The sequence below is a fragment of the Lates calcarifer genome, linkage group LG18 (genome assembly GCF_001640805.2).
Source record: "Lates calcarifer isolate ASB-BC8 linkage group LG18, TLL_Latcal_v3, whole genome shotgun sequence".
Taxonomy (NCBI): Eukaryota; Metazoa; Chordata; class Actinopteri; family Centropomidae; genus Lates; species Lates calcarifer.
The window spans coordinates 17,656,895-17,677,104 of NC_066850.1; the positions used below are offsets into that span (position 1 = coordinate 17,656,895).

The 20,210-nt window shown below is 42.1% G+C and overlaps 3 protein-coding genes across 3 annotated transcripts in view; 1 reads left to right on the plus strand and 2 right to left on the minus strand.

The window, feature by feature from the left end:
* cog5 (component of oligomeric golgi complex 5) overlaps positions 1-4,000 on the plus strand; it is a 50,556-nt gene extending 46,556 nt beyond the window's left edge. Inside the window, exons 18-22 of the mRNA XM_051077598.1 lie at positions 984-1,221; positions 1,319-1,395; positions 1,996-2,122; positions 2,295-2,374; positions 3,264-4,000. Of these exons, the coding sequence (XP_050933555.1) occupies positions 984-1,221; positions 1,319-1,395; positions 1,996-2,122; positions 2,295-2,374; positions 3,264-3,390 (649 nt within the window). The 3' untranslated portion in view covers positions 3,391-4,000. The remainder of the gene's footprint in view (positions 1-983; positions 1,222-1,318; positions 1,396-1,995; positions 2,123-2,294; positions 2,375-3,263) is intronic.
* Positions 3,985-7,937, minus strand: ndufa5 (NADH:ubiquinone oxidoreductase subunit A5). Its single transcript, XM_018697116.2, has 5 exons — positions 7,829-7,937; positions 5,733-5,777; positions 5,416-5,532; positions 5,244-5,309; positions 3,985-4,183 (listed from the first exon to the last, which is right to left on the minus strand). The coding sequence occupies exons 1-5, from the start codon at positions 7,847-7,849 to the stop codon at positions 4,082-4,084; spliced, it is 351 nt and encodes a 116-aa protein (XP_018552632.1). The 5' UTR covers positions 7,850-7,937; the 3' UTR covers positions 3,985-4,081.
* A 573-nt stretch (positions 7,938-8,510) lies between these two features.
* aebp2 (AE binding protein 2) lies at positions 8,511-18,759 on the minus strand. The gene is made up of 8 exons (XM_018697114.2): positions 18,099-18,759; positions 12,001-12,232; positions 10,692-10,799; positions 10,354-10,540; positions 10,120-10,244; positions 9,827-9,894; positions 9,145-9,258; positions 8,511-9,002 (listed from the first exon to the last, which is right to left on the minus strand). The coding sequence occupies exons 1-8, from the start codon at positions 18,620-18,622 to the stop codon at positions 8,990-8,992; spliced, it is 1,371 nt and encodes a 456-aa protein (XP_018552630.1). The 5' UTR covers positions 18,623-18,759; the 3' UTR covers positions 8,511-8,989.
* Between the last annotated feature and the right edge of the window lie 1,451 nt (positions 18,760-20,210).

The following is a 20,210-nucleotide window of genomic DNA, read 5'->3' on the forward strand; positions in this document are numbered from 1 at the left end:
AAAGTCAAAGTCTGTAACAGTGTATTCTATTTTCTAGGGTTTTTCATGTAATATCTTTATTTGAAAAGTAAATAGTGACAAGTTAGATAAATGTAGTGCAGTATAAAGTAAAAGGACTTTTCTCTCTTAGCCCTAACCTCATGATAATAGATGTTTGAGGCTGGTACTGATAGCGATTATGATTCTAAATTACCTGATTTTGTCTGGGACCACTACTGAAACTTGGGTATTACATAAATAAAATGATTATAATCATCAATCAATCAATTTTTTATATTCAAACTAGGGCTGGGACTGTAATGCGTTAATTTGCTTAATATGTTTAATGCTAAACATGTAGCAGCGAGCACAGACCCAGAGCTAACGTTAACGTTGGTTCTAGTATTAACAAGCAGTGTCGACCAGACGACAGGTTTCGGAGCCAAAATGAGTAAGTCCTGACAAATGAACAAGCTCACTGGCGAAATGCATTGCAGTGGACTGTAGAGCACTTTCAGAAGTTTACAAAAACGAATAAATAAACACGATGTTGTTGTTTAAACATATGTATATGTCTATTCATTGATTCAGTCATCTACCAAAATCTGTTTGAATTAAAAAAATGTTACTTCTTGTGTCAAATATTGATATGTGATTAAAATGCAATTAATTAATTACTTAATTAATTATTTTTTTATAGAATCCCACCACTAATTCAAACATAAAGTTAATTTAAAGGATAGTTATATAATTCACAAAAATGTTTAAACAATAGTCAGGTACATGTAGACAGTGTAGAGAAGGGAGTTTTTTTTATAGAGACACCATTGATTAAGTGACTCTGAGAAATCAGTGTGTATAGTGCCTTGGTGCAGTGTAACCTTTTATAAATGGCAACACAAACACAAAACATTTTGTGTGCAATTCTGGTAATTTATGTAATGTGTGTGTGTGTGTGTGTGTGTGTGTGTGTGTGTGTGTGTGTGTGTGTGTGTGTGTTGCAGGCCTCTGTCTACCCCCGATAAGCCCGATGTTCCGTGCTCCCTCTACATGAAGGAGCTGCAGGGCTTCATCTCCAGAGTGATGACCGACTACTTCAGACACATCCAGTGCGTGGACTTCATCTACGAAAGCACAGAGTCCATTGCTCAGAAAGCCATCGAGCTGTTCATCCGCCACGCCAGCCTGCTGCGCCCGCTGGGAGAGGGCGGCAAGATGAGACTGGCTGCTGACTTTGCGCAGGTGAGGAAGACCTTTCTGCTCCTCCGCCATGTTAAGTTCATCTCTTGTAACCAGGACAGTTGGCCTGGCTTCACACTGAAATGTCTGTGTGTGTCAGATGGAGATGGCAGTGGGTCCTCTGTGCAGGAGAGTGTCTGATTTGGGGAAACCTTACAGAATGCTGCGCTCCTTCAGGTGTGTACGATCAGCACTCATAACAATCCTCTGTCCTCTTTATTAGTAGCAGTCTTCTCAACAGGAGCTGATGGTTAGTGAAGGTCAGGTTACCCAAACCACATTCACATAAGAGCAGAAAAGGGTTTTGAGTTGTTATTTTGCTCAGTGAAGGCTGCTTTAAGGAGCTGACTCATCACCATTGAAACAGTCATCTCAGAAGGTATTTTAAAATTGGTGTTTAAAATGCTAATGATACACAGTATGTGTAGTTTACCTCATAGACAGCCACTGGTGTCTTCACATCTGATTAATTCACATGATATTGTGGAGTTAGAGGCAGGAACTTAGTGGTGAATGTGAATGTGAGCTACAAGCTACATTTTTGAATCTAACCAAGAATGTGAATTAAGTACTTCTCTGTGTGAACAGGGTTCACTCAAATCAAATGTTATTTTGCTTTTTGAGAATGATCCTTGCTTTGAGCTGAATTTCCACAGTGATTGGTTATTTTGAATCAAAAAACACGTGTAGTAAAGTGAGTGTAATGAAATCTGTGTCAAGTAGGTGTCATGTCTCTGCAAGGTGGAGACACCAGTGACGTGTGTCTTTGTGTTGCAGGCCGCTGCTGTTTCAGACCAGCGAGTTGATAGCCAGCAGTCCAGTTGTGGGTGACCTGATCCCCTACAGTACCCTGCTACACTTCCTCTTCACCAGAGCCCCCTCTGAGCTCAAGTCACCTCACCAGGTCTGAACACAAACTGCAACTCTCTGACCTAGTAAACGACATTGTACACACTGTATTACATAGGTTAGGACAAAGCTAAAAAGTAATCTGTCATTGTCAGTGATTTGATGGCTCCAGATTGACTGGGATGAGTGTTTAGTCTGTACCACCTAACAGAGCCTCCCTCCTACAGAGAGCAGAGTGGTCCATTGCCCGTTACTCTCAGTGGCTGGATGATCATCCCTCAGAGAGAGACCGGCTTACCCTCATCAGGTAACTCTTCTTTTTCTGTATTTGCTGATTCCTTGGATAGTTCAGAGTGCTGGTACATCACAGACCTAACACATAGTTAAAGGGGCACTGTAGACCATCAAAACATACTGTGTGTATCCTTGACTCTAACAAACATGGTGATTGTTCTTCCCCTACTTACATCCATGTTTACCAGCTCACAGTATGCTTCTTCACTGCCTTTACCACACTAGCACCACCTGTCAATCATAATGATCCAACCAACCTAGCCACTGGTAAATACATGACTCCATACCACTACTAGCGATCAGCAAAGCCTGTCTTTATTGCACTTTCTGCACTCTGTGTGAGGTGAGGCGACTTGGAATAAGTGCATTCAAACCACGTAACTGGCTATCATCCAAAACTGGTGTTTCCTCCTCCAAACAAAAGACCAGAGGCACGTTCAGTTTGTCTCTGGACGATAGCACAGCACTCACACACGGATCCCTGAAGATATATACGAAGGATTACTGGATGGATTACTGAACAGGCCCGCGAGACACAGGCCCAAAACAGTCAGGAGGCCCGGGGGGAGACTGTTTCTGTCAGTGTTCACTGAAAGACAAGCAAACTGAGACTGAGTTTTACAGAGATCTCAAAACTTCAACTACTGTCTACCAGTAACCAAGAAGCACTGAGCTGAGCGACTCTTTTCAGCTCTGGTCCACTGTTAAACACTTATGTACCAAGTTTTTAATTTGACATTATCTGTTTAAGTGTTTCTACACACACAGAACACTGTCACAGTCATTACCATGTGAAAGCTGCTCTGTGTGATCTGGAGTTTCTGCTCAACCCCTTTAACTTAATGAAATTTGATCATATATCATCTAATACGACTGTCTTTCCTCTCTCTCTCTCCTCTAAGGGGCGCTCTGGAGGCCTACGTGCAGTCAGTGAGGGCTCGGCAGGGGAAGGAGTTCGCCCCCATCTATCCCATCATGCTCCAGCTGTTACAGAGGGCCACCAGTGGTTCACAGGAGGTTAGAGCCTGACAACACAGCCGCAAACACAGTGGTATAGACAGTGCAGCTTTGTGTCTGATTACGTCACAGCATGGTGAAGGGTGTATGAAGATAGACGATGTGTAGCTGTGTGCACACACTACATGAAGCCTCCTCTAGACACATTTTTTTGACTGTAGCAGTTGTATTTCAGCTTAAACTGATCTTTGTTTTTACTATTTTGACTTTGAGGGACTTGTCAGGATATAGAGGGTATTTTATTTTATTAAGTTCATTTTTGTTTTGTGTGACTAACGTCTTTTCACTTTAATTCACTTTGAGTTACCTGAGCTAAATATCTGAAAAACCTGGCCATTGTAAAAGAACCCTCTGAAGCTCTGAGGTGGTCTCTAAAGGTTCACCTCAAATCCTCAGATGGTACCATATCTGTAAAACACTGAATCCAAACCACTGGAGCAGAGTTTACATTACCTGAGTGGCTCTGTGATCTCCACAGGGGATAACAACAGGTTATGTCTTCTTCCAACTTTCTCCACAGATGGCTGTAAAAATATAATTGTCTTGTGTGTGTGTGTGTGTAAATACATCTGTTCTATCTGTTAATCGATGACTATGGAGAATAAATGAAATATTTGCAGGACTTTTATTTGTACACTAGAAGTAGCAGTATGGATCTCACACACACACACAGACAGTATGACAGCAGTTTGTACAGGCGTCTTCAGATGGGCCATTTCCACTGGTTGGGAGGAGGCTCCTCTATCAGCGGCTCCCATGGTTTCCACTCGGACATCTTCCTGGACAGAGCCAGCTCACACTCCGCCTGCACAACAACACAGCAATCACTAACACTCTGCTAAACTCTGGTTTCATTATCACATGTCCAACTGCCAAGTCAGATGTCCTGCTTTAAAGGAATAGTTGGACATTTGGGGAAACACACTTATTCACTTTGTTGTTGAGAGTGAAACATGATGAGTGATTCTGGGTGAAACAAACAGTTCAGAGTATACCGACCGACACTGACGTGTATCATGTTCGTTTAATCCACTAACAAGCAAATGGCAAAACTACGCTTTGTGGTTTTAGGAGGCGTAACACACTGAGCTACTTCTCCACACACTGGTTGCCTGTCTGCTCATGGCTGTCGCTCAGCATGTCCCTCGAAATGAACATTACAAAGCCATAAAGAACAAATTCTGGTAACTGACACTAAAAAAATATCTATTTTCAACACAAAACACACCAATCATCTGCATAAAAACACTCACATATACAGTGGATAAGTCAGAACGAAACACGGTCCTTTGTGCTTAACAAGGTGAGGTCATACAGGGGAAGAAGGATGTGTAAAGACTGCAGAGCTAGAGAGGAGGCTGCTGGGAGATCTCTAACACTGTCTGCCTTTAATCACAACTACATGTGGGATGAGACATTAAAGCAATAAAGAAACCAACAAAGATTATGTCACTTGGACCCTAAAGTGCACTTATGGTGGCAGAGTATAACACTACACTAACTCTTGAAGATTATGATCAGTTGTGTCACGAGGCAGCCTCCTCATGCCGTACAAGGACTACACTCTACACAGAGAGCTGAACTGTGGCTCTGAGCTGTAACGTGTGCAAACTGCATTATAAAATAACACACACTCAGTTTGGGGGGGTTACTATTTCTCAAACTTGTGATACTGGCCCACAGTCTAGTTACAAGAATCTAAATACTCTAAATAAATGAGAACAACGTAAGATGACAGGAAGAGAAAATAAAGTCTACTCTCACTAATCACCCAGACTGGAACACACTCATCAATATAACAGCTTAATGAAGGACTAACAGGAAAGCTGACAGTGCCACAAGAAATGAACAGAACAGCGACCCACCTGGAAAATGACTTCTTCAATCTGACCACAGTTTATTTTCTGCTCCAGCTTTTCAACATCAGGCTCCTGTGAAGACAGACATATTTTCATTTTATCATATCCAAACTCCTCCATCTTCAATATTCACACCTAACACAGAGTACATTCTCACTCAGAACAGCCTGTCACTGACCGTTTTGACGTGGTTGAACCGCTCGCTGACCAGCTGCTCTGTGTACTTCCTGTAGGCAGCGTCCTGTGGCATCGTCTGCAGAGATGCCAGGATCTTTGAGTAGAGAATTCTCAGGCGCTGAGAGGAAGGGCAGAGTGGGTGGAAAAAGGGTCAGTGAATCTGTCAGGGTGTTACCCACTGAAAGCAGGAACACTGTGATGCTGCATATGATTTTATGGTTTTAATAATACTATGTGTTAACTACGGAGTCTTCACAAAGCCAAAAAAACAGGACATGGAGGGGGAGCTGTGTGGTGGGTACAGAGTCAGCTGCTCACCTCATGTGGATTGTGGGACACTGCCAGGCCGACCAGGCCGGTCGTCTGGAAAAGAGCAGCAGGGGAGACACTTGTTAAGTCTGAGTCACTTCAGCTCCTACTCACCTTTTCACTCCAACTCCCAACTTCACTCTGTGGGAAACTGTGAATGTACTTAGATACTCAGACATCCTTAAAACAACATGGCACTGACAAAAAAGATTTAACTATCACTGAGCTGGAGGTGCTCTGTAAAGAACCTCACGTAGCTTTCATAAAACTGCTTTCTACACACACACAAAAAATCATTTTAAAAGCTCACAGTCTGAATGGGACAACCATTAATCAATACATATATCAATGTCCAAATTAAGAATATAAACCCTCAAAAATATTTCTGTTTAAAAATATTGGCAGCTCTATTCAAAAGCAAACACACAGTGTGTAAATGTAAAGGAACCATCACTGATGTTGTCAGGTAAGTTAGCTCCTCCTCTATATTTGACATGAAAAACATCATCATATGATAATGCATCATCCTCCAACCGACCAACTCAGAGTTCATTTTCAATTTAACATAATGACTTGCCGTATATTTTCACACCAGCGTCTTCCTACAGCACATCGCTAACAGCTGATTACAAACTCCATAACACTTACACGTGATTCACTGCATTCTTATTACATTTCCTCTGAAGCCAGAGGCAGCTCTGGAAGCAAAATGCCAGTATTACTAAGCTCAGCTGTCACAACTGACTGGAGCACAGCACTGCACTACAGCTCGGTAGTGACCAGAGAAATGCGAAGGCATGACCATCAGCTGTCCAGTTTCTACAGCGCCAGTAAGTTTCAACTGTGGGCAGAAGACGACAGTAGGATCTTTTCTGTTGTCTGGGTATGTCATTATGCAGTTTTGAGTTTGCCAGCTTCACATCCAGCAAACTTCAAATTGCTAACACTTATTTAGAGGTCTGTTGTTTTCTAATACATAGCTGGACGTTTACTAAGAAAACTACATTGCTTGCTGCAAAGTAGTATTATGCTGCAAAGTATGTAGTCTTTTGTGTTAAAAAAAATATAATAAAAAAATTCTTTCTTACTTAATTTCCCTGAGGGAGTCATCCCAAAGGGATCAATCAATAAAGTCTGTCTAAGTCTAAGTCTAAGTAATTCCAGAAAAAAACTGAGAAAATCATCAGTTATTGGAATTTATTTCATCTTGTTAAGTTAAAAAGCAGTTACTTACATTAAGAGGAAACGTACTGATATAAATACTCTATTAAATCCAAAGCAAATAATTATTCAACTGGCAACTTTATTAGGTACGCCTATCCAATTCAATGCAATTGAGTAGAACAGCTCTGCCACACAGTCTACCTTAAAATGGCCTGTTTTGTTATAACTGTTCGGTGCTAATTAAGCTATATCCTTATTAGCGAGGTTGTAGCCAGCGGTTGTGTTGTACTGGGCTGCATTATATTGAAAACGTCTGTAAATGGGATGGACAAATCATTAGGAACACCTCTCAGTGTAAAGTAGTTGCTGCAGCCTACAACCTCAATGACAAACAAAGAGGAATACCTCTGACAATGCAAGCTAAAAACTGAACGTTATTATCTTTGTAAAGGTCAAATTTATGGCAGAGCTGTTGTATTGGACTGCATTACATTTCACTGTGTCGCTTAAGAAGCGACCACTGAGTGAACACTAAACCTTGATCTCCTCATGTGTTGGCTGTAGAGGCTGAGCTCTGAAGGCCAGCTCAACATGAAGCAGTGTGACCACTTCTATCGCAGTATTCTAGAAGACTCATATTCTCAGTAACACCACAGCTACCAAGGTTAATTGACATAATGTACCACGAAGTGAGGTGACCGCAGCTCGCTCCTCGGTGTTTCCGCTAACCTGACATAGCCACGTTAGCAAAACAGCTAACAGCTAGCCAACGCGACGCGACGCGGCGTCTCACTCACTCTGTAAACTCTGCCTATTTCAGCCTCGCTAATACACCACGGTACAAGCAAAATGCAGTGAAAACAATATAAATTCAGCCTGTGCTGCATCATTTACAACGCTCCTTTCTATCACTAAAACAAAGACATGACCTTTACTTGTACCTTCTTCAACAGCCCAGCCATCCTCCTCTGCGGACGCAGTCCCGTCTGTAACTTCCGGCCATTGCATATGACGTCAGCTTTTTTTTTTTTTTTTTTTGTTCCCCCCACGGCCTCTCACAATATCAATACAGCTTTTCACCCGTGTGTTTGGCTCTCTATAAGAAACATTTACATTGGGGTTAATGCTTTATTCTTTTTTCCCGCACTGTATTTATTTCTCTAACCGTCGGACAGCGGCAGCCTGTCTCCCTCTGCTGTTCTGTTAGTGGCGGGAGGGCGGAGTCAGGACATCACCTGTGTGCTATTCACCAGTATTCATTTAAATTTTACTCACTCACTAAACCGCTTCTTCCTAATATCTGTACACGTCTCTGAGTGAAAAGTACCACTCCCCCACAATGAACTGAACTACCCGCTATTTGGCATCACAAGTTACTCAACTGTTTATTAGGAGTTCAGCAGTGGAAGATCTATCTTGCACATACAGCTTTTATCTGTAGCCCATGTGACTGTTAGAACTAGCATAATTATGCTTAGGATGATCTGCTATCACTTGTATTAGCAAATGATTTCTGTTACTAAACAGATGTATGAGTGTTGATTGACATCCCCAGGAGACCAACACATACCTATTTCTCCTGTGGGAAACATTGTGGTTGGCAGGTGAAAACTTGAGACCAGGTGGAGGTTGGAAAAGTTTAATGACATCAAACCAGAGCAATGCCAGCTATATGCACATGACCAATATTATCAGTTTTTAAAACATCTATTTTAAAAAAAAAAGTTTGGTGGAAAAAGGAAATCTATCTACAGTACAGTAAAAAATTCAAAGTATAAAAATATATTACAAATCTCAAGTATTTACAAAGACAGCTTCCCTCTACACATGTCTAACTGTCTACAGTTACAGCTCTGTCAGTTAGTTATCAGTCTAGTTGTGTTACCTAAAACAAGCAACATCTTGCTCTACGCGTCCTCGGTAAACTCAGCACCTAATGAGCGAACACTGAAGGCCTCAGACGAGTCACTATACTCCCAGCATCCTCTGGGAGAGGGAGGAGGGGGAGAAGAGAAACGTGGAGATGGAGACGAAGGGACGAGGAGGTGGCCTCCTTCTCGATATGATTAGCAGGAAGTGACAATGGAGCGTCTCTGGAGGTGTTAGAAGAACATCCTGTGGGAGAAAACGGGTCAGATCATTTAGCGATGTCGCAAACTCTTGCTTCAGTGAGCTGAAAATGAGCTGTTATCACAGTTTTTCTCTTAGCCACACTGGATCTCTCTCTCACACACACACACACACACCACACACACACCTGTAGATGTTGGGGTCGAGGAGTACAGCCGTGTCCGTCGGCAGCTTTGACAGATGAACTACCTTGGTCTTCTGCTGCAATCTGTCGCTCTCATTCACCCACACATCTGGCAGTCTGACACACGGGGACAAGTTTCATGAACACATTTAGAACTGCATCTCAAATACGCTTTCAAGAAGAGATGATGCTGAACTTAGTCTCTTAGAGACTGAAACAGTCGAGGACAACAGCTAAAACTGTTTTCATGATCACTGACTGTGTAAATGTATTCGATTAGAAATGCTTTGTTCACTTCATCTGAAGAGTTAGAGAACCTACACTGTGGTTGTTGTTCCGCAATTACACACAGTATATCTGCAGCATTAGATTAGAGACTGCAGGTGCAGCATGCATTGTGTTGCTGTTGCATGATGGCTACAGGTGTTGAACTGAGCGAGAGTTATGGACTTTATTTAACATCAGCTGTGAACTGCATGGTTGCTAAGAATGAGCAACGAACCCAACACAGCCAGACAGCTCTAATTTAAGATGTGTTTTGATGTTGTGTATCTGTAATGTTTAAAGCAGTTAAACTAATCTAATCCATCATTTTGTTTGACTGCTAAATGAGGCTGAGGCAAGCAGAGCAGGAGGAGAGGTGAGGACAGGAAGAGAGTGATGAGTGGAGAAGAACAGGTCTTACATGTCTTCAGGTGTCCAGTGCAACAGAACCTTTACTTTCCCAGAGTCCTCTGTCCTCTTGGCTATCACCTGAGAAAACAAACAAACAAACAAACAAACAGCTCTCATCCCTCCACAAAATGTAGTGTTCAGCTAAAAATCAACAAAACCAACGGTCAATTCAAGATAGTTTTATTTATCAGAATCACAACAAAAGTTATTTCAGCAGTGACTTCTTGGTCAGGTGGATACTATGATAAGAGTGTAATGTGTTTTACAGAATTCATGGAGTGCACAGTGTGTGTGGGAGCTCACTGTGCTGTGGAAGACCACACTGTGTCCGTTGCCCAGGCTCTCGATGTGTGTTGCCAGGTTGAGGCAGATGGCTCGATGACGGATGGCGTCCATGGTCTGAGCATCGAAGAAGTCGTGAGGTCGGGCTGGAAATATAGAAAAAAAAAATATTTTCAATACGACTAATAAGAAGTTTGTGTGTGTGTGAATCTATTGTGAATATATGGCATTATATATTGTGTGTGTTGTCCATACGGAGCGAGCGTCTGTGTTTGTTCTTGAGTTTCCTCCTCTTGTTGAGACCAGCTTTGGACGGAGACTCCTCCTTCACTTTGCCCTGGTTGGACACTTTGGATGAACTCTGTGAGCTGAAGTGAGTGGGGACGTGACGTGCCAGCCCCCCCTGAGACGCAAACGTGGCGTTGCAGCCCCCCACCACACACTGCACAAACACAGATGATTCAGACAGTGAGATCAGGTGTATGTTTTCCTACTCTAGCTGATGACTGAGTGATTTGACCAGTGTGATGTAAATGTAGTCTCAGCTGGTAGCTGAGGAGTGTGTGTGTGTGTGTGTGTGTGTGTGTTGTCACCTTGAATGGTTTGTCCCCGCTGTGGGTCAGCATGTGTCTCTGCAGCCAGCTCTGACTGGTTGAAGGTGTGTTGTACACTTTACAGCCCTTCCACAGACACACAAACACCTGTGTGGCATACACATGCAAACACACACAAACAGTCAATACACGGATAAACAGGTTGTAGTAGTAGTTGTGTTGAAATTCTATAACTTAAAAAAAAAACCTTAATGCATATTGTTTGCACAAGTTTCATTTGGTCCACCTCCCTCAGTGGCCTGGAGTTCTCCAGACATTTTCCACAGCAGGAACATGGAACAGAGTGTGTCCAGTTCTGCTTTTGTTTCCACTTTTCCACTCACTTTGGGAACAACTCATGGGAACTACCTTTGGGAACTGATCAGGAGGTGATGCAATTTAAGTTCTGGGTACTTTCAGGGGAAGAGGCAGTGCTGTCGATTGGATCAACAGATGTAACCTCCATTTAACCTCCAGCATTTTATGTTTGAAGGAAAGTCTGTATAACATTCAAGGATTAGACAATTACATATTATTCACAGCATTAGATGTTAAATGGAGGGTGTTTCCCACAGAGCGTTGCATTATTAGGTTGTCATGTTGCTAGGCTATCAAGTTCAAGTTCAGAGTCTAAACCTGCGGGACCTTCTGACGACTGCTGTGACGTATTTTGCCTCAGATGGAATAAAATGATGATGAGTAAAAATAAGTCCAATGCATCTCCCAACATCTTTACTGCAGCAACACACCAGGGACCGAATCATCTGTCAAGCAGCCGAGTCATGCCGGCTGTCACCGATGAGGAATTGAAAAGCATTCTGAAAAACGCCAACTGTCAGAGGAAACATAACCACAGCTTCCCAGAGCCTGACAGGAGTCTGAGTACGTGACTGATAGACAAGCTACACAAATGTGTGATGTACATGATCATCTAATGGAAGGACTTACTTTTACATCTTATATCTGTGCAATTACTCAGTCTGGAGTAGAGTGTAGTATATGAGCACCCAATCTGTGAAAAACCTGAGAATCAACATCCTCACCAAACAGTACTGGTCAAAGCTGGCTATCAGATGTTTACTGAACATCTGTCCATTTATTCCTATTACACCCTGCACTCTGTGGTTGGATCTGATTATGTTCTAACTGTCGTTTTCTTCAAGGACGACTCACACCAGCTTTTTAAAGAATCCTGTTTCAGTTATTTGACGCCACAGGAGCTTACTTTAAAAAAAAAAAAAAACTAATGACATTAAAACACCTTAGGCAGCAGCACACACATAGTGTAAGCTGACAGTGAGACACTGACCCCTCCTCTCTGTCCGTCCACATGTGTGGCTCTGATGTGTTCAGCCAGGTCGGGGCTGCTGGGAAACAGCAGCTGGCAGTGGTCCCAGCAGCATGTGTAGCTCAGAGACTTCCCTCCCGCTGGCACCGAGCCGCTCCCGGACACGGCGCCCCCGCTGTGACCGTTGAGCATGGCCGGGGTGGAGCGACCGCTGGACGCCGTGCTCTCCATGTCCATCAGGGTGCTGCCGATACTGGAGCGCGCGCGCGCGCACACACAAAGAGAAGACATTAGCAAGACAAAACTACAAATGATCCTGACAAAAATACACAAGAAAACTCTCGCTCTCATTGAAGGTGCACAGACTGCACAACTGATCCCAGACCAGGTGTACTGATTACAACATTATTCCACTTGGAGCTAAACATTGGTGGCAATAATGTAAAACAAACATTTTAGGATCGATATGTGATGTGAGCAGATTTCACACAGAGCTGCAGCAGGTGTGTGTGTGTGTGTGTGTGGACTGAGCCAGATGACCATCTGCTTTGATCACTGTCCATACTGGTTCTCTGTGAGGGCTGAGCTTACACATCCTACAAGAGTACTAACACCTCTGAAATACACACACGTTTACTGTACATCACTCACTCACACACACACACCACCAGTGTCCAGCTGCCACTCTGCTGTGTGTGGGAACAGTGGGGTACAGTGTAGTGTTACAGCTGCCACAAGAGCAGGATTACCCAGAGTTAAGAGGCAGGCAGGTCTTAAAGCAGGCAGCAGACTGTCTTATCTGTCCTAATGGAGTTTGTGTTTCTCTCCTGCATGAGCCACTATGACAGCGTCACTGTCAGTGACACTGTTCAAGAGGTAAAGTACTACCTTTAATTCTTCCAACATCTCCCAGTCTTCATCTTTAGGTTTAAAGATTTGTTCTACTGTTTCTGAGTTTAAGAATGAACTTAAATGCTCAAAATCAAAACAAGTTCAGTCCCAGCTTCTTTACAAATATACAAATCTCTGGATCTCTCAAGAGTTTCTTTCCATGATATCAAAAACAGCCGGTTGAAACTGCAAGTGTTCAGTGAAATTCTTCTTTACATGCCCTCACATCATGACCTGAGGAACATGACTTCTATTCCTACTTGGCTGGATGAGTATCAAAGAAAAAATATGCTTCACTGGAGATACAGTGGCTTCAGAACGTATTCAGATCCCTTCACTTTTTGTCCACTTTGTTGTGTTATAGATTTCATTTAATTCAGTCGATAGCAGTTTTTACACATCACCCTAGAACTCAATAACCCATTAATGACAAAGTGAAAACACATTTTTGCAAATTTAATAAATATCAAAAACTGAATTTCTCATTTACAAAAGTATTCAGAGCTTTTAATTTCACAGTGGCCTCTGTCTACCCTCTCTGCCACGAAGGCCTGATTGATGGGAGTGCTGCTGGGACAGTCATCCTTCCAGCAGGTTCTCCTGTCTCTGCAGAGGACCTCTGAACCTGTTAGAGCGACCGCTGGCTTCTCGGTCACCTCTCTGACCGAAGCCTTTCTTGCTTGGTTCTTCAGTTTGGCCAGCAGGCCAACTTTAGGAAGAGCCCTCACTGAGCAGTGTATTAGGAACGCCTGTGTTTATTTATCGTGTAATCAGCCTACAGTGAGTGCATGCATCAGTACAGTAGAGTTTCTTTGATGACTTCATGTAGATGACTTATGGGACCTTATATATGCAGGTGTGTTGCTTTCTGAACTACATCCAATCAGTTCACTTTGCCACAGGTGGACTTAAATCAAGTTGTGGACACGTCTCAAAGATAATTAAAACAAAGATGATGTACAGTCTGGAGTGCCACAGCAGAGGGTCTGAAAACTTTCGTAAATGAGAGACTTCAGTTCAACACACTGACAGGGTCAGAATAACAAAGTCACTGTATGGTTCCTATTCTCTGAGGAGGAGAGCAATGTCAAACATGTATTTAAACACATGGGTTGAACACACTGTAGATTTATGACTGGACGTGTACTGAAAAGCTGATGGGGACCAGGAAGTAAAGAGTCTAAATCCAACCACTCAGTCATATTACCATATCACCAAAATGTTGATGTGCATGTCTAAAGAGCCTCAGCTTTCAGTGTCACCTTCTGACCATGTGATTCTCCTCGTCTATACCCTAATAACACATCAACTCAGCTGCAGGACACAGAAGCATGCGAGCTCTGAGCTATTGCCACTGTAAAATAAAGTAAAGGAAGAGCTTGACATTTTGGGATTTAGGCTTATCCACCGTTTTGCTGAGAGAGTTTGATACAAACATTTAAATCAAAAAGAAACTGGATAACAGCTATCCTGTCTCTGTTCAAGGCAACAAACCGCACCTTTCCGCTCACTAACAGACCATTCTCATAGCATATGTTTTAACATGTCAAACCAGGAAAAGCATAGGCGTGATTATTGACATTAATCATGGCCGTGCATGTCTCAGACCCCTGGTAACGTGCATGCTGGCTTATTGTCATGCCTGACTGGGACACTTGAATGGAGCAGAACCATTGTTAATGTTATTAGCTACACCTCGCTTCTCCTGCTATGACAAGCCAAAATGTCTCATCAGTATACAGACCTAAGTGTAAAAATACTGTTTCTCAGTTTTAACTTCTCCAACGTGAGGTTACTGCTCAGCTTTGTTTGATATGATTGTAAAATGAATCTCTTTACATTTTAGACTCTTGCTTGGACAAAACAAGCAATAGAATATAAAATACAAAATGCCTCCTTGGTGTGATTATCGTTTTGTTCAATTATAGACTAAGCAATTAATGGAAAATAACCGGCAGATTAATCAATAGTGAAAATAATTATTAGCTGCTGCCCTAAAAACAGAAATGTCAAAGGTGGAGCAGAGGTAATGCTCAGTTAGTAGTGGGTGGCAACGTAGTATTCAGGCTCAGCGAGTGAAGTTTCACGTGTCATGGGTTCAGCTTTGGTATTTCCAAAACCAAACACAAACCAGATTGGCAAGTTTTGGAAACATTCAGTAGCTTATTATTCTTACATTTTCACAGCAACTGCGTAAATGCTACTAATGCTTTAAATTAGACAATACAATTCATGTCTTTTCAATGTTTGCCGATGGACATATAAAGGACCACTGCAAAATATTGAATCGACACAGAGCTGGAGAATGCCATGGAACAATTAGTTCAATTTCCTGTAGTCAAAGTGGAAATGGGTCTATGAGTAGTGGAGCAGTGATCCACTGCTGCTGTGCAAACACTGTATGTTAGTCATAGTGTACCTGATGAGCAGCAGTGTAGGTGTGTATGATACAGGTTTCACAACAGACAGGGTGACAGTTTAGTCATTTCCCACTGTGTTGGCATGACTGATGTTTATGTAGTTAGATGAGTTCTGGCAAGAGTTGAGGATTTAATTCACAGTATCACAACCATGCTGACTGATTCACACCATTTCAGTGTGTCCCAGAAGTCAGGGAAGTTCACTTTCTAATGAACTGAGAAATGCACAAAGGTTCAGAATGAGGGGGTGGGGGAACAGAAAAAAAATATCAATCAGTAACCACAGCTTTGTTCACCCGCTGAATGCATTATATTTTGAATGATCGGATTAAGCTAATGGCTTCATTAGAGTATGTATAACGTATGTACAGATCCAAAGCACTGGATCAGAATCAGCACAGATTCCAAACATGTGAATTACATTCAATAGTTTGTTGATGCCTTGATATTAAACCATTACTCCTGCATGTCAGGGAAATATTTGAAATATTTTTTTCTCTTTTACATTTGCCACAGTAAGGCCATGTTTAGACCTGCTTTAGTCCTGTGTGAAAAAATACAGCCCCACCATCATCCCACTGTCACAAAACTCAACTGTCAGGAAGACAGCATTATTTATTTAATCAGAGCATTCAGAATAATCACTGTCCCTTCACTTCACTGTCGGTTCCCTTCTCTCTGTAGATTGCTACAATGGGGGAAAATGGAATTAGGGGCGAAACTTCTATTTTTAACCACGGCATGAAAAGCAAGTAGGCTACAAAACCAACTAAGTGATGTGTTCTGTCTCTATCGTTCTCCTCCGCTCCATCTCGGTACAATCAACATGCTCCTACACACAACAAACGGGAACAGAGTATGTGTGTATGTGTGTGTGTTTGTGGGAGTGTCATGAGGGGAATGCTGATGTGAAACTATGGCAAGGGAAATTAAATGTAATATCAATTTAATACTACAGCTAATAATAATAATAATGATGATAAAAATCTAATAGATTAAAGGGAACATGAGATAAATATCATCTTGACGTTGGCAAAGACATCAGCTATCTGTGACCACTCTGAACATGGTGATTTTTATTGTTTATCAATTTGACCACTATTTCAGTATTTTCATGATTTAGTGTTCTTAATCGTTTTTGCCTATAGAATGCCAGAACATGGTGAAAATGTTTTCTTGTGCATGTGCAATGAGTACTGCTTTCCTGGTAATTACACTGCAACATGAACAAAATGTTCTTACTGTTTACTTTGTGATTGTTGCAACAAAAGGTAAAAATCGTTCCTGCTGTGGTTATTTTCCCAGAGGTGAAGAATCCTGTGTCATATCAGAAAGCACTGCGATGTTTTAGCATCTGCTAAAGCTTCAAACTCATGGATGTGAAACTCAAAATGGACTGTATTTCATGTCTTGCCAGTAACTGAAGCAACAGTCTTCTACCAACACAGCCTTCTGAGTCGTTTTAAAAAAGTCTTTTCTCTCTCTCTCTCTCTCTCTCTATATATATATAATATATATAATATATATATATATATATATACCATCTACCCCAGTTCACCTTGTGTGTTACAAAAGTACCTGCAGCTCACCACAGCTTCACCTCACCAGTTAAAAACTGACCTGCCAAACAAGAGCTGAAAAATTTCCACATGTCAAGATGTGGCAATATCTAAACTAAACCCTGATAATAAAGTACTGACCCCAGTAACAATATCTCACACTGTCTGCATCTGCTTCCTGGTAACATATCCATAATCAATTCAAACTGCTGGAAGACTTTTACTAGGAAACAGCTGCAGGAAGTGTTATGTTTGCATTAAAAGCATACTCACGTGGCAAACATCTGCTTTCTAACAAATACTGACTGCAATTTCTCTTCATATTGGCCTCCTCAGATGTGTTCTTTTTTTAATTGCAATTCATTGATCAAAAAGATGTGCGTGTAACAAACCCGCACGCAAAAATAGAACGAACTTGACAGTTCCTTAATATTAAGTTTTAACATTTAGGTTTCTGACTGAGCACAGCCATGTGCATGGACATTCAATTATGTCCTAGCAGCAGTGGTTCCACACGAGTGTTGGGACCATCACAAGAGGTTTCATGATAGACATTAGGAGTCAGGAGACGAGTAAGAAGATGGGAAAGCATTAATAAACATATCTTCTCCATCTGTAATTTTCACTTTTTCCTTGTCAACTACTCAATCATTTTAACCTCTTTAAGCCCTTAATAGGGACTAAAGTTTTCACAAATAAACATTCCTTTGTTTTAAGATGTCACCAGCCAACAAGGCTAGGAACCACTGTCCTACAGTATGTGTAGGAGTTAACACAAAGCGATGGGGCCATCTCTTCAGTCTTTACATACTGATCTGTCCAGTCAACAGCCAGTTTAGTTGTACTGCATCGTCTACATCAGTGTTAAAGGGAAAAGATGTGTTGTTATTTAATAGACAAAGCTCCATGACTATCGTCCAGCCAGGACTGATGTGCCCTCTACTTTGACTTTACTTTTATTTTAGAAAAACCATGACAGCTGGGGATTATATAATGATAACTGCTGACCAGTGATTGCAGACGCCGCTGCTCTAAAAACAGGTGGCCTATTATGAACTAAATTATAGACAAGCACATCATATAAATATGTTAAAGAACTGCCCCGCGGAGGCGAAGTAATTTGATAAAAAAACAATTAGTCCTTAGCTAACATTTAAAAACTTGGCATCGTGTTGTGACCTAACACCACCTCTTGGTTATTCTGGAAATCAGAGTAGGCCTCTTCATACAGCTTACTACTTCAACAGACCTGTCCTCTGAATCCATCCGACTGAGCGGCTCTCCATCCGACGAGGTCAGCTCCACGCTGGCCCGTCTCTTGGTGCCGTGCTCGGCTTTCTCCGCGGTCTTTGTGCGGTCGGTAGGCAGTGAGGAGGACACGTTCTCCCCCTCTCTTTGTTCTTGTTTCAGCACCCGGGAGCCCTCTTGTGCGGAATCAATGCTACTCGCCAAACTCCCCTGAACGGGACTTTTCCCCGGTTCAGAGAGTTTACCTCCGGCTTCCCCTTCATCGTTGTCTATTTTTTCGGTCGGAGAAGCAGTTTCTTTGTCGGCGTCGGGAACAAGAGATGGGTCGTCCCCGTGCTCCTCCGACGTACCACGACCACTGTTCATGTCCATTCCTGCTCTGCTCTCGTTGTTGTCGCCCGGTTCCTGTTTGGGGTCCGGCACGGCCTGTTCCTCTGTGCCGGTTTCTGCTGTTTCACCGGTGCCGTTTTGATCCGACGTCGGCTGAGAATCTTGTTCGGCCTCTTCGGTCGTTATTTGGGCCATTTTCAAACGGCACAGAGAGCTATTTTAGTGATGTTCCACTCGAAAAGTTGCCCTCAAGCTGCCCTTTTTCCTCCACTCACACTCTCCGCTTCAAGCGTAAAACACAGCAGGGGGTTTGAATGACGTCGGGGCCCCGCATGGCCAAAGATGGTCTATTCATGGTGATATCTCACTCAGTACATGAATATGCGTTCACAGCAATAATTTTGACGTTGACAGAGAGAAAACAGCTTTGCCTATAAACGTATTGATTCTATTACTACATATAGTTTACTCTTTAATTCAAGACTTTTGACAAAAAAAAAAACCAATTCTGACGTCAAATTGTAGGCTAGTTTATAGCTATACGACATACAGACGAATGTCAACATCTATACATGGTTCAATTTATGCTAAAGTTAGCGCTTCTTCTAATTGTGGTCAAGTTTAGCCCATTTAGCCAAATCAAAAGATATGTTTGTTTTTCTGTCGTACTCAGTATTCTTGACCTTGATGGAACACTATCATTAAAAAGGTTAGTAAAAAAAAAAGCACCGCTAGGAGGAGCACACTGAACTTTTGTTGTAAAACGAGTGAGTCATCTTCTTAAACATCGGCGATCTTTGGCATTGTGGCCTCTCAGCTCCACGTGTTCCGACAAACAGAAAAATGATCCAACTCAAAAAGTGCTGAAAAGGCACGTTCGTATCTCAGCAAGGTGCATATTCCTGAAGGCACCGGTACTCTTCTTAGCCGGTACAAACCTCCATAACTCTACCACAGCCGTTCTTGTTTTAAACTACTCAGTCTCGATGCCCTGAACTGTGCTGACCTGAGTGGCCAACTTGTTGCATTGAGATGAAGGCCTGCTTCTGAACTGCCTGTGCTAATACGGAAAAAAAAAAACTGGTATATTAGGCTACAGAATATTCCACAGCTCATAGCTCACAGGTTATTCATTAAGACAAGATAATAGTGAGTAGAACAGTTGTTATTAATATCATCAATATCAAATATGAAAGGAATTTCCTTTGCATGCATACATACCACTTCAAAAATAATATTTTTTACAGCATAGTTTTTCTTCAAAATCCACTTGCCTAGAGCTCTCAGTCACATCACATGGTCTTCACCGTTGCATGTTTTAGTCACTTTCAACCACTGCACACATTCTTCATCATCATTGTTATCTTGTTACCTGCAGAGACAGTGGAGCTACTATTGTTTTCACCTTGTGAGTCTGTGTGTGTGTGTGTGTGTGTCTCATCATGGTAACATATGGTCCTTGAAACACTGCTTTAGCTGGAGCTACCACAGTGGTGGCTTTGAGGTGGTTATATGTCTGTCTGTCTGTGGGCAGATTTTGTTACTGTGATAGCATCATAATAATGCAAGATACACAAACCTTAACAGGTGTGAGGTTGAGATCAAAATGAAGATGGGTGTGGTCTAACTGTTGTTGGGTGTCACAGCTGGTGTGATCCCATTGTAAGATGGTCTAATTTTTCTAGTGCAGGGTGCAGGCTGCAGGTGTAGTAGTTGCAGTCAATATTTTTGTGAATGAGACTTTATATTTAATGCTAACTATAGCCCTGTGGCTAAAGGCTAC